Raw genomic sequence first — 12,961 nt, forward strand, 5'->3', positions numbered from 1 at the left:
AATCTTTCAAAACTGACAAACTCAATGGTTCCCAAACACTTTACTAAGAGCAATTTTGCCTTTTGAGACAAGTTTCTCAGATCCATTTATTGTTAATCTCTTTTTGGGGGGGAATTGCCAAATCACACAGTGGCACTAGGCTCATAGCCCACCCAGATACCTGCCAGCAGGTGATATTTAGGAGTCAGTCATCCACTCAATTCAAATTATCTCTGTTGTCTTTATTCAGCTCCAACTCCTGCTCCTAGACAAAGTTCTCCATCCAAATCCTCAGCATCTCATACCAGTGACCCTGCTGCAGATGACCTCTTTGAAGAGGGCTTTGAAAGTCCAAGTAAAAGTGAAGAACAGGAAGCGGTAAGTGGAGCAACACTAAATCATAAATCCATAACTGAGTAACCATGCTCAGTTACTATGTACATGGTTCAGTTTTGAAAATTTTGAAAATTCTACTTTGCATGAGTACTAAAACATTTGCTGTAGATCACATTAAAGGTAGTATTAAATCAGCAAAATTGGACTGTAGAAGAAAATAGAGGAGAGTTTCCTAGTCCAATTATAGACACTTAACATTGACTTTGGGCAATGAAGGTTGCCCTGCAAAAAATAGAGAGTTAGGATATGAACCCAAATGTTCCCTCAATTTTTCTCCCTATTTGATGCAATGTTTAATCAAATGGAAAGAGAAAAAATGAACCAAGCCCTCTTCCCCCACCCTTCAAACTCTTCTGATTTTCTCCTGACTGCTCACAACTAATGTAAATTACAGAGGGCAGAGTGTTGATCACTGCTCCCACTTCACTCTTCTAGTTTCCCCATCAGCACCAATGTGTGCTAGACTAGCACATATACTACTGAAGCAAAAACGTGCAAGTCACAATGGAAGGTTGCACAGATTAACTTAACATTTTTATCTACATGTCAGCTTACGCAGTCTATTTGAGTGTTCTTGCTTGCTATACATTTCTGCTGGATTGTTCTCTCATGATTTATTAGTCCGTATCTACCTGCTCCTGCCAGTTCTTCAAAGAGACAGAATTCAGGAGGAGCAACTGTGAATTAGATTTCAAGAACCGGAAGCAGTGTGCCATTGAAGCTTTGTGTGATGGCACCGTTGTAGCCAATATAAATTGGCAGCTCTGCCTTAGAAACACAGAAAGATATTGGGACAGAAAGAAAAAAGGGATTCCGAGACGTTGGTGTGATAAAATGGGGCGAGTTCAAAATGCAGCCCCTGGCACTCAGTGTCTGAGTCGAGTTTCGCCCCCTTCAGGCTGAACTCAACTTAGGAAGGGTCTTACAGGGTAGTGAGTTCTTCCCTCTGCTTTCTCCGGGGAAGCCAGGGAGGATGATTGGCAGGGAAGAGGGAATCCATGCTCTTCATGGAGGCTTTTCTAGCATTCAGGAGGAATGTTTTATATGCCGAGTTTGTTTTCAAGGGGAGGAGCTGGAACATTTCTTCAGACTTTGTAAAAATAGCACAACACATTTGATTTCCCAGGGGGGGAAGGGGGAATCAGTGACATTTGAAAATGAAAGTAAGTATACATGATAATGGTGGGAATGGACAACCCAGCACAGGCAAATGGGTAGTGGCTTGGGTAGGTGACAATATGGATAACTTTTGCTGTCAGTACAATCACATGGCTTGGCTTAAGTTGAATAGCACGAGTGGTGAATACGATAGCCAACGCATGATTCTGTGCCTGCCCCACTTGCAAGGTGACAGCAGAAGCATGACCTCACGTTGATAATGGCAACCTGGTCTCAGATCTGTGGTGTCCAAATTTGCTTGTGATGATCGCAAGCCAGTTATGGGCACCATACACAGATGCAGATTGCTTCTCACATTGCTGAAAACTTGTATTTGGCTGGGTTTGAGTTGCGGTGCAAAAATAGTCAGACGTGGCCATGGCAACTGCTTCACATGAATGGCTCATCACAAACGAGAACCACGAATTAGGCAAGCTTAAAGCAGAAGCCAGGCACTAGGCATTTGTCTGCTTCTTGACCAAGTCTTGAAGGTAAAGTTAGCTTTGGCCAAAATGCACTAACTTAAAAGACTGTTTCTGTGAGCTCAGATCAGTTTACTATCCTACCCAGGGCTGGCCCACTGGCAGCAGTTGGTCCTAGGAAATATCAGCTGTAGTATATGGCTTTTAAATTATTTTCATCCACAATAGGCATTCATGTTAAAATGCATCCACTGCATGAAAATAACTGCTGACTTTGTTTTCCTTTCTGTTGTTGAGAAAAAAAGGTGTTATGTTCTTGTATTCTAGCCTGATGGATCTCAGGCCTCATCCAACAGTGATCCATTTGGTGAGCCCATTGGTGATACTGTAAGTCCACAGGGCGATAGCTAGATAGCGCAGGTTGGGGTAGGTATCTGTCCTTTTATCTCTGTCACTTTTGAGCTATTCATATTCACCATTGCCTGCCTTCATTTACATTGATGCTAGCCACTTACATAATATATTCCACATATACAATATGGAATATTTCATACCTTCATTTCACTACTTCTCACACCATTTGCATCACTGGTTGATAATTCCATTCCAGGTGGTGCACTTTTGTGTTGTCAGAATAATAATAATAAAACAATACAACCCTAGGGAAAATATATATTACAGCAACTGTGAAATGAGATTAAAAAAAATTCCTTCCAGTAGCACCTTAGAGACCAACTAAGTTTGTTATTGGCATGAGCTTTCGTGTGCATGCACACTTCTTGAGATACGAAGAATGTGAAATGAGAGATTACCAACAACAGGTTCATAGTTGTTGTTTTTCTTACAGAGTATTGATGATCTCCAATTTCTGGTATTCATGATTAGCATTTAAGATATTTGTATTTTGTGCATTTTATCTTTTTCTGATAGAAATTGCAAAGTGGCAGGCAATGTTCATCCAGGACTGAAATGATATCAGTAGTGCAACATATTTTCTAAGAGAATGAATTAAGCACCATCAATAAATTAAGATGTGCCTTCCCACTCTGTGGCCACAATAATGGTCAGCTGGAAAACCTATTAGCTAAAGGGTCTAATGAAAATATTAAATTACAATGTTGATGTCTATGGGTTAACAACCCATTGATACAGAGAACATATAACCCATTTTAAATATATATTTTCCATGACAAAATGCTAAGACAACACAATTGCTTTAATCGTTAACTGCACGCTGCATGTTGTGGGTGTTGATAGATGTTTTATGAGGGTGACTGTGGCTATTTTTATTCTGGCATCTGTGTTTTGTCAGAAAGATTGTGATGCTACAGTGCCTGTGAGTGTTGAACATCCCCATCTCATCTCAATGTATTCCAATGCTGCCATATGAAAAATGTTTCTTTTATTACACTGTGCTGTGATTTGAAACAGTTCAAGCACTATGTGATTTATTGCTCATCTTTCTGTGTATGGAGCATATGACACAAATTAATGGAAATGGTGGATTTATTTTTAGTGCATAATGTGCATCGGTTTCCAGGCTTTTAAGAATGTGCTCCCAACTACAGATATCTGAATGTACTAGCCGCTATCCAATAGTCCCTTTCCCATGAGCCTCAAACCATTTCTGCCCTCACCTGAAACCACTGTCATCCCTAAAGTCTGCGCTGTCTTACTTCCTCCGTTACTTAAAAAAAAGAGAGAGAGGTAAATTTGAAATGTTTGCTTTGTCATTTGTGGCTTTAGATGTCTAAGCGGTATACAACTAAGGGGGTTTCAGACTCTTCAATAACTACTTTGTCTCTTTAAAAATGTACCTTTATCCCACTTTCCCCATCAGTTTGAACTATACTATTCAGCTTTGCTTTTTAATGTTTGCACATTGTATGGCTCCATATCAGCATTATGACAGTTTAAAGGGAGAGATGAGCAGGTGTTCCATTTTGGCTCTCCCACACATTCATCAGGTAGGGGAAATCTACAGTTAAATAATAGTCTATCTGAAAAAGCCAAAATGGTGCCCTCCAAATGATTTAGACTACAACTCCAATGACCCTCTACCATTAGGCCAATGGAACTTGGAGGCCTAAATTATCCAGAGGGCACAATGTTGGCTACTGCTACATTAAGGAATTGAATGGGCCTGCTCTTTTCCCTGGAAGCTACCACAATATTTAGAGGGCTAATAGTCCAAGTATGGTCTGTATGATCAATAGTTAAAACTGTGACAAGGCCCAATATCTTCAGTCCTACTTTATTAATGCTAAGCATCTTCTCCCAGTAAGAGGGTCAGAGAGAGGTCTTCATATTTATAGAGGGCTTTAGAATTTGGAAGTGAATAAACTTGGCATAAACACAGGGTTCTGATGCACTCGGAAGCTATCTGTTCCTTTTGTTATCTTCACTCAATGATATTGTTTATGCTGCCTCTGTATATACCATATTTACTCAAGTCTAATGTGTCATCAAATATAATGCACACCTTAATTTTCATAACATAATTTGGCCAAAAAAGGTGAGCATTAGATTCAAGTAAATATGATATTCAAGTGCACTCTCCCACTTGGTGTTTTTTTTTAATGTCATTTTGCTTTCTGCATTGTTATCACTTCTTTTCTCCAGTATCTTAAAGTCTTTGTATTTGAATAATCAAGTGTCTTATCAGTTCCTATATCTTGAACTACGTTGCACTTTGCATCTACCTGGAATCTTAAACTGAAGCTTTCAAACTTGGAATTCACAACTAACCTTTAAAGAAATGACAACCGTGCTGTTAGTAGTCAAATCTGCAATCTACTGATAAGCAAAATGTTTGCCTTGCTCTGGTTTTTTAAATCGAGTGCAGCATTATTCTTAGGCAGTAGCACATTGTTTCAATTCAGAGAATGTAGATTTGTGGATCACAAGACAAAGGTAGCAAACAGCAATAATACATTTATTTATATTTCTTCAAAGACTTGGCTAGCGTTGTGAAGAAAAGGCAGCATTTGCTCAAAAGTATTACAATCTTTATTTTTTTTATCCATCAAGGGCAGGATTTTTTTACAGGAAGGCAGAGTTTGTCAGAACCCAACAGGATTGTTAGCATAAAGGGCTGATCCCCCTGTAGCAGTGATCAGCCACATGCAGTTTTTACCCTCTGACACATTCCTTTTGGCTTCTGCCTAAAGGTTGCCACCCGTAGCGCAGAACCTTCAATTTGAGGAGAACTAGACTGAGATAGGAGAACAATGGTGCATAGTTTCCTGTCTTTCAGTCTTGAAGACAATCAGCTTGTTTTGTAACCTGTAGGTGAGCCTATTGTCATTTAACATATTTGGACCTGTACTTGAAAACTTGGAGGAGCTGCAGCTACATCAGTTTGTGATCCCCCCCCCCAAAAAAAAATAATCATGAAATTCCACATGCAAGTCTTGGCTTGAAGAACTTAAGCAAAAAAAAAATTTGCCATATTTTATGGGCCATAACCCGCACTTTTTCCCTCCAAAAAGTCGCTGTGGGTTATGGAAATCGGGCTGTTTCTGCCCCCTCCGCGGCTGCAGCCAGCAACAGGAACGTGGGGAGGGCGAGAAGCAGCCTGAAATCGGGCTGTTTTTGCCCCCTCCGCGGCTGCAGCCAGCAACAGGAATGTGGGAGGGGGGAGGAGCAGCCTGAGCTGGGGGGGGCAGGCGGGAGCTCCATCCTTCCTTCCCCACTCTTTCTTTCTTCCTTTTTCTCCCTCCCTCTCTCACCCACCCCTTCCTCCTCTCTCTTCCCTCCTTCCCCCCCCCCCCCAGTTTTGATCCTGGGTACGCCCCTGCCAGTTCGTGTATTCATTCGCAGAGGGCACATTAGATAGGTCTGCATTATAATGTGAAGCGAACACATTTTCCCCAATCCCTGGGCCAAGTGTGCTTTTGTCTCACAGGATAACAGTGGCCAGATACAACCCACTTACTGTAGCTCAAACTGGTCCAGCTAAATTCAGCCCCATAACCATTTTGCCAAGTGTTTATGAAGCAATACATGTTATTTAGTTATACAAGTTAATGACTACAGTGGTACCTTGGTACCATAATCCATTCCGGAGCTCTGGGTGTAAACCAAAAAAGGTTATAACCCAAGGCGTGCTTTCGCCAATGGGGCCTCCCCCCAAAAAATCGGTTGTAATCCAAAAAAGGGACACACACTTCCGGGTTTGACGTGGTTGTAAACCAAAACGGTTGCAATCCAAAGCACCACTGATACTCAAGTTATGGGGTTAGTAATCACACATATATATATACCGTATATATATTACTATGTCCTGCTATGCCAGGCATCCCCAAACTGCGGCCCTCCAGATGTTTTGGCCTACAACTCCCATGATCCCTAGCTCACAGGACCAGTGGTCAGGGATGAGGGGAATTGTAGTCCAAAACATCTGGAGGGCCAAAGTTTGGGGATGCCTGGTCTATGCTGAGTAAATGAGCTCATCATAGAGACAGAATAACCAAGCAAAGCACAATTAGAGGCTTGTTTTTCATCATGAAGCCCAGTGGAAAGGAGAACTTTAGAAACATAAGGTGTTTTTATACATAGCAGCTGTTATTAATCCTATATAATAAAGTCCAAGTTGTCCCTGCGTCCAGTCCCTGTGTCCCGTTTTCGCGCTAATGCGCATGTGTCCTGGGGAAACAGGGATTGGACGGAGAGACAACGGCCAACCGCCGCTCCGAAGCCCAGTCTCATGCTGGAGGTGCGCGGTGAGGCGGCGGGGGAAAGAAGCTCTCCCCCCGGCAGCCTTGCCGCCCACCGCCGGCATGGGACGGCGCTTCCTCAGCGAACACAAGCAGGCAGGCAGCCCGCCTGCTTGCCTTCCCCGAGGAAGCCAAAGCAGCAGCGGGCGCCAAGGGAAGCCGGCTTTGGCTTGGCAGCGGCGGGAAGAAGGGGAGGAATTCCTCCCCCTTTTCCCGCCGCCGCCAAGCCAGTCCCCGAGCCGAAGTGCGGCGCGGCGGGGGCTTTTCGCCGTTTGCTTTCCCGGAGCGAAGGGGGAGGCAAACGGCGAAAAGCCCCCGCTGCGGACTGGCTTGGCGGCGGGAAGAAGGGGAGGAATTCCTCTTCTTCCCGCCACCGCTAAGCCAGTCCCGGAGCCGAATTGCGGCATGGCGGGGGCTTTTTGCCGTTTGCCTCCCCCTTAGCTCGGGGAAGGCAAACAGCGAAAAGCCCCCGCGCGCCGCAATTCGGCTCTGTCCCCCACGCGCTTTGGTTTGGGGAAGCAGGCAAGGAGACGCAACAGCCCGGGAAGCTGCGGGCTGTTGCGTCTCCCTGCCTGCTTCCCCAAGCCGTAGCGCATCGGGGGACAGCCGAAGATCGGCGGGCGCTGTTTGCCGGGGTTGACAAACCCCGGCAAGCAGCGCCCGCCGATCTTCGTGTGACAGGTGGTGGGGAATGCAGGCAGGCAAGAGAGCAAGTGCCTGCCGGCCTGCCTTCCCCGCCGCCAGTCCCCCGGTGCTTCGTGCAGCGCTGCTGGGTGCCGACCCGGCAGGCCGCTTCCTTGATCTGGCGGCCTGCCGGGTCGGCGCTGATCAGCGCTGCGCGGAGCACCGGATCGAGGAGCCGGCATGCGTTCTAGCGCCCGTTTATTTAACGGGCTGAAGACACTAGTGAGTACATAAAGCAAGGGTCCCTTCACCACAAGGAAGCAGAACAGCCCTGCACTTACCCCTCCACTGTTGGATCTGGCTCTCTAAAGAAGCCTAGATTGTAGTATAAAAGATACATTACAATCTCGACTGAGGTGCTACTCCTTTGGGTTTCCTTGACCTTCTTTCTCTGCAGCAGAGTCTCAACACAGGGCTTTCCTTCTGACTGGATGATCAGGAAGCAGAAGACGTATTTTCTGAAATGCATCAGCTGAGATTCTACTTTCTGTTCAGCCAGCCAGAAGGAAAACACTCTGCTTAAAATCTACATAGGAGCACAGAGGTCAAAGAAGCCTTGGGAGAATTGCAAGTTTAAGTTCATAATGCATCTTTTATGCCAGCCTTACATACATCAGTAAGAAAAAATCTGCCCATCACCTTGTCCGGTTGGCTTACACTAGCAAAAAGGGATGGTCTCTGTTAAGATAATAAAGAATACAGGGACAGTAGTAATGGATATAAGGTATTTGGTAATACTTTTAGCTTGAAGAAAATGTCCAGAATGGTAGTTCCCTTAGCAAAATAATAATGGGACCAAACACTACTCTTAGTTGTAAAGCTAAGCTACATAAAGGCTATTTGTGATCATTTTTAAGCTGAAACTTTAGCAATGACTTTCTGAATTAGAGGATAATTTTGAGAGCTAAGAAATGGGAATTGCGGTGCAAGAGTCTTGTTAAAAATGTGTTGTTGTTTTTTGCAAAGGCTATAAAGAAGATAAGAGAGCCAGTCCTATGGAATAATTTTTGAGGGTCATTTAAAAAATGTATCTATACCCTGTTAGCTAGTGACACTTAATATTAAATATGTAAGACAGATGTGTAGGACAAAGCTACAATGAGTTGGTTAACATTCAAGGATCTTACAGTTTTAATAGTAAGTGACATTTTGGGGGGGATTACCTACCTACCTACCTTTGTACATACATCAAATACTTCTTGTGTTGAAGACTGACATGTTGTGGTATAATTTGCTGGCTATCCTAGTACTGCTTTTCAGTGTCCAATTGATAACAATTGACCCAGGAAAGGGCCGTCTCTTATTGTGGCATTATTTACATAATCTTTCCTGTCCCTTGTGATTTACTTCTCATGCACCTCTGGTACTATAAGGTGATAAACGGCTTTTTAATTTACTTTGTTCAATCATGTGCATTTGCTATTCACTGCTAAATATATGACCCAAAGTGCACTGACAACAGATAGCTGGATCCTTTCTGAAACTTCAGGGCCATTATTCTAGGGGATAAAGTGAGGATTACACCAGAGCAGAGTGAAAGATCCCATCAAAATTTATGAAGCCTAGAGGCCAAATCGTCATTCTTTCAAGTACTATTGTATTGTAAACTAGCCAGAATTGTGAGTGTCTGTGGTCTATGCAGCAGCAATCTATGTAACCATAATCTTTGAAGTGTCCCCAAACTTGGAATAGAATTGTTATTCTTTCTTGCATACTGGGGTAAATATGCTGATGAACATAATGTTCATTATGTGTGCAGTAAGACCTGATTTGAAATGCTGGAATTCTCTGCATAGGTATTACAGATTCATGGGGCAAGATCCAGCATCACAATAGTAGATGTGATAGGGCTTCCCTTTACTCCCTTCTGTAGCCCCCTCCACCCCCAACTTTGCACCCTTTGAGGATCCCCTAGCCTCCACAGCAGATTGTTTAGGGGTGCTGGAAGCTTAGGGGATGGGGGAGAGGAAGTGGAAATCCCATTTGCCTAAGCAAAAGTCCATTGCCCAAGTAGACTGACCTTGTTGGATATCACCCATAAAGACAAGATATGGTATACTTACCATTACCCTTCTTCTTGAGAAGTGAATACTTTGTGGATTGGAATGCAAAATATGCTGCTGTTGCATGCACCAACTCCTTGATTTTTGACTTACGAGCCCTGCAAACAGAGTATCATAATATAATTCAGAATTTTAAATTAGTCATTTACAAAGAAAAATAACCTGCTATTTTTAGACCACCACCCAAACACCACCACTCCATTTGGAAATAACCTGTAACAGTATACTTTTGTCAAGACCAACCCAAATGTCACAAAGTTGTGAGCAAGCTTCCAAGTTCTCCAGAAGTTTTATCACTCGCATGTGCCCATTGCTGGACTCGACAGGCAGGGAGCATAGGTCCTACAGCACTGCTCCACACCAGGATTTCATAGTGGGGCAAGGTCCTGATGTCAATTTACTAGGGCAATATATAGAAATGTTTAGATCCTTTAGGAAGTTCTATAGCCAAATTTGCCAGTGCTTGCAATGTGTCTATTACATGGTAGTTCTACTGATATATCTGTTGTCGCTGACTTAACATTTACTTGGCTTTTGAATTTGTATAATATCCATGGAATGCTAAGGTGACATAGTGCATTGGGCTTCTTGTTAGCTCACCATCATCCATTGTTTCACCATTTTAGCCATTATTGTTTTGATCAAACCTACACTGACTTTGGAGTGAAGCCTTCCTGCATCTAATAGCTAGAATGCGCCAACAGAAAAGTTCATAGTATGAGATGTGAAATATTTAACTGGAGTTTGTCATTATTTCCCTGAACTAAAACTGCATGTTTATAAGCTGAATGATGTCTTTGCTCTCAGCAGGGGTGAATTTGCCTCATCCACCCACCTTCTTGGACTTTATAGAGACTCAAGCTGGTTTCTCCCAGGGGGAGAGGACAGCTAGCCATATGAGCAGGAGTATGTAATGGGAGAGGACAGCCAAGTCCAGTATTTAAAGTTACACTGCCGCCCCCTTCTCCCTCATTTTGTCTTGCCCCTCTATAGTGGGCTTTGCCTAGCCACTTTTTTTGGGGGGGGGGGTGAGAAGGAGTTTAGAGGGAGCCCCTGGTTGGCACTTAGGACTCCCTGTTTTTATCTACTTCACACTGTAGGGTAACTTGGCTGTTTGGCATTCAGTGCCGGCAGGTAAGAAGAGATAAGATCTGGTCACTGCCACCCTGAGGCTTTATGGTGGTAATGGGTACTCGTGAGTCATCATCCATAGTCTGAGGTTTGTTGGTACTTGAAAGAGTGCTAAGGATGTGGTTTGCACATCAAGATGAATGCCCCGCAGGAGGAGTCGGGTGTGCAGGTTGGGTTTCACATACCCAAGGCTTGCTTAGCAAAAAGGAAGATTTTTCTCCCAGTCCTTGGCTGGGGAACTCACAATGCAATGGCTTACATTCCCATGGGATAGAGGGATGCTTCTCTCATATGCATTCATCGATTCCACCTGCCTACACTTAAGGTATTTGTTTAATTGGCAGACCCTCTAATTTTGCTACATTTTAATAAATACAATATTTTTACCATTTAGTCAGCTGTCTTGAATCATCTTTCAGGGTGTGGGGGCAATGGGCCGATTTGCTCTCTGTGTGTTTAAAAACAATAATTGCAAACTTAGCCTCTTCTGGCCTCAACTGTACTGTGAGATTTACATGAATTCTATTTCATTATAATTATTTCAACTTAAACTATGAATTGGGTTCTTAATAAACAGTGTGGAACTGCGGAATCCTTCTATATTATTACTGCCTTTTCAAACACCATCATAATTCAAAATAATAAAAATGCTATTTCTTTAGCATTTTTATTCTACTCACCTACTTCCCTGAAATCATCTGCTTAGATACAAATGACTAGAATTGTCTCTATTCACATTTCTTTCTATTGTTCCCAGGAAAGAGAGCCTCTCTATGCCCAGATCAACAGACCTAAGAAATAGCGTTGACCCACGCTTGTGGTGCTTCAAGACTCAAACAGAAAACTACAGCCTTGACAGGCCTTTGGCTCCCACATTTTCTTGCAGTTGATCCCATCTAATAAAGGATAATCACCTCACTGCATCAGTTCAAGAAGCAAAATGTTTTGGCAACCAGTGGCAACTCTCCAAGGCAGAACATGACACTTTTGTTTTCTTCCACAGTCCTAATATCCAATCAAAACCTTTCCTCAAGTTTCAACTATCCAGCATTTTCCCACCACACCTTGTCAACCTTTTTGCCATTTCCAGTGCACCACATTATAGAAGTAATCAGTTCAAATCGGTTAAAGGACTGCTAATCATTTAATAATATAAAAACGCAGGGGGAAAAAATCATGAATTCTACAGCCATTGAGCTCCGTGGCTGCACATTTTGATGATATGGTGACTTTTTAATCACCATATTAGACTGATCTGGCTGTATTCCCACCCCCACCCCTTATACCAACCACTCCATAATGGCATATTTTAAGGTGGGGGACAAATTATTTGACTGTTCCATTCTATCCCCCTTTCTTAGACAGGTGACTGACTCTAGCAGCAATATGCCTCCTGTGAAAATTATCCTTAACTTGAAACCATGGATTGCCATTCTGCTGATTATCCATCTTGACTGGGAAACGTTGCCAAATGGACCTTTTGAAATTACAGTACATCAAAGAGATGAAATGCTGCTTTTTTGTTTTGAATACTTCTACTGTGGGTAGAAAAGGACATCAAATGTTTTGATGAAGAAAAAGAAGAAGATGAAAAGTGTTATTTCCTAGGGGACTCTTAAAACAAAGACCAGAAAAGGAATATTTTTTATTTCTTTGATATCTTGCTGCTGTAATGCTATGCAGACAAGTCTTTTTCTTCTCTGTGTGCCATTTTTGAAGAGAGAGAGAAAATAAATAAATTGTTTGCCAAATACTTCCAGTATGCTTTCTGGATTTGATTGGAATGGACTTTATTAACCAAGATGAAGATGGCATGAATTTTGAAATAGTGAACTGATTCTGTGATCAAATTGTTCATCTTTATCACTTTTTGTACATCAGAAAAATTCAAATGGGATTTTTATTTTATAACTTGAAATTAAAAAGGATTAAAAAAACTTACCATAAAACTCTTTAAATGTTTAAGGGGAAATGGCTTTAAGGAGTTTGAATGAAATTTGCCAGGTTTTTTTTTTTTGCTTTTTTTGTAAATATAAAATGTTATGAGAATTCTTTTAATAATGCCATGACACTGTAGAGAAGGTAGCAAATGGCAGTACTTTGGAAGTGTGGAAACCCCCAGTCTGTGGCTCTTGCATCTCGTATGGTTTTCCCCCAAAACATGCTTATAATAATGGGCTGAAGCTTAAGTGCATTTCCCACCAGCAATTAGGTTGTCAGCAATTAGTAAAGTTGATGGGTAACACATGATTTATTTTCTTGTTTTTATGACACAAATATTATTACTACATACTGTACATTTTAAAGGGAAAAAAGTACATTCCATAGCCATTTCATAGCTAGAAAATGAAAAAATCAAACTGTTTACACACAAATCAGAAACAACTTTTTAAAAATTCTCTTTTTTAAA

At 42.2% G+C, this 12,961-nt stretch overlaps 1 protein-coding gene across 6 annotated transcripts in view; it reads left to right on the forward strand.

Moving 5' to 3' along the window:
- DAB1 (DAB adaptor protein 1) overlaps window positions 1-11,429 on the forward strand; it is a 178,449-nt gene extending 167,020 nt beyond the window's left edge. For 5 of the 6 annotated variants that reach the window (XM_035121489.2, XM_035121488.2, XM_035121486.2 and 2 more), the window contains 2 exons: window positions 230-357; window positions 2,283-3,850. In XM_035121489.2, coding sequence (XP_034977380.2) covers window positions 230-357; window positions 2,283-2,366 — 212 coding nt within the window. In that variant the 3' untranslated portion in view covers window positions 2,367-3,850. Of the gene's footprint in view, window positions 1-229; window positions 358-2,282; window positions 3,851-11,308 lie in introns of those variants that run through there. The other variant, XM_035121493.2, reaches the window with a different exon arrangement.
- The last annotated feature ends 1,532 nt before the right edge of the window (window positions 11,430-12,961 follow it).

This window comes from Zootoca vivipara, chromosome 7 (genome assembly GCF_963506605.1).
Source record: "Zootoca vivipara chromosome 7, rZooViv1.1, whole genome shotgun sequence".
Lineage (NCBI taxonomy): Eukaryota > Metazoa > Chordata > Lepidosauria > Squamata > Lacertidae > Zootoca > Zootoca vivipara.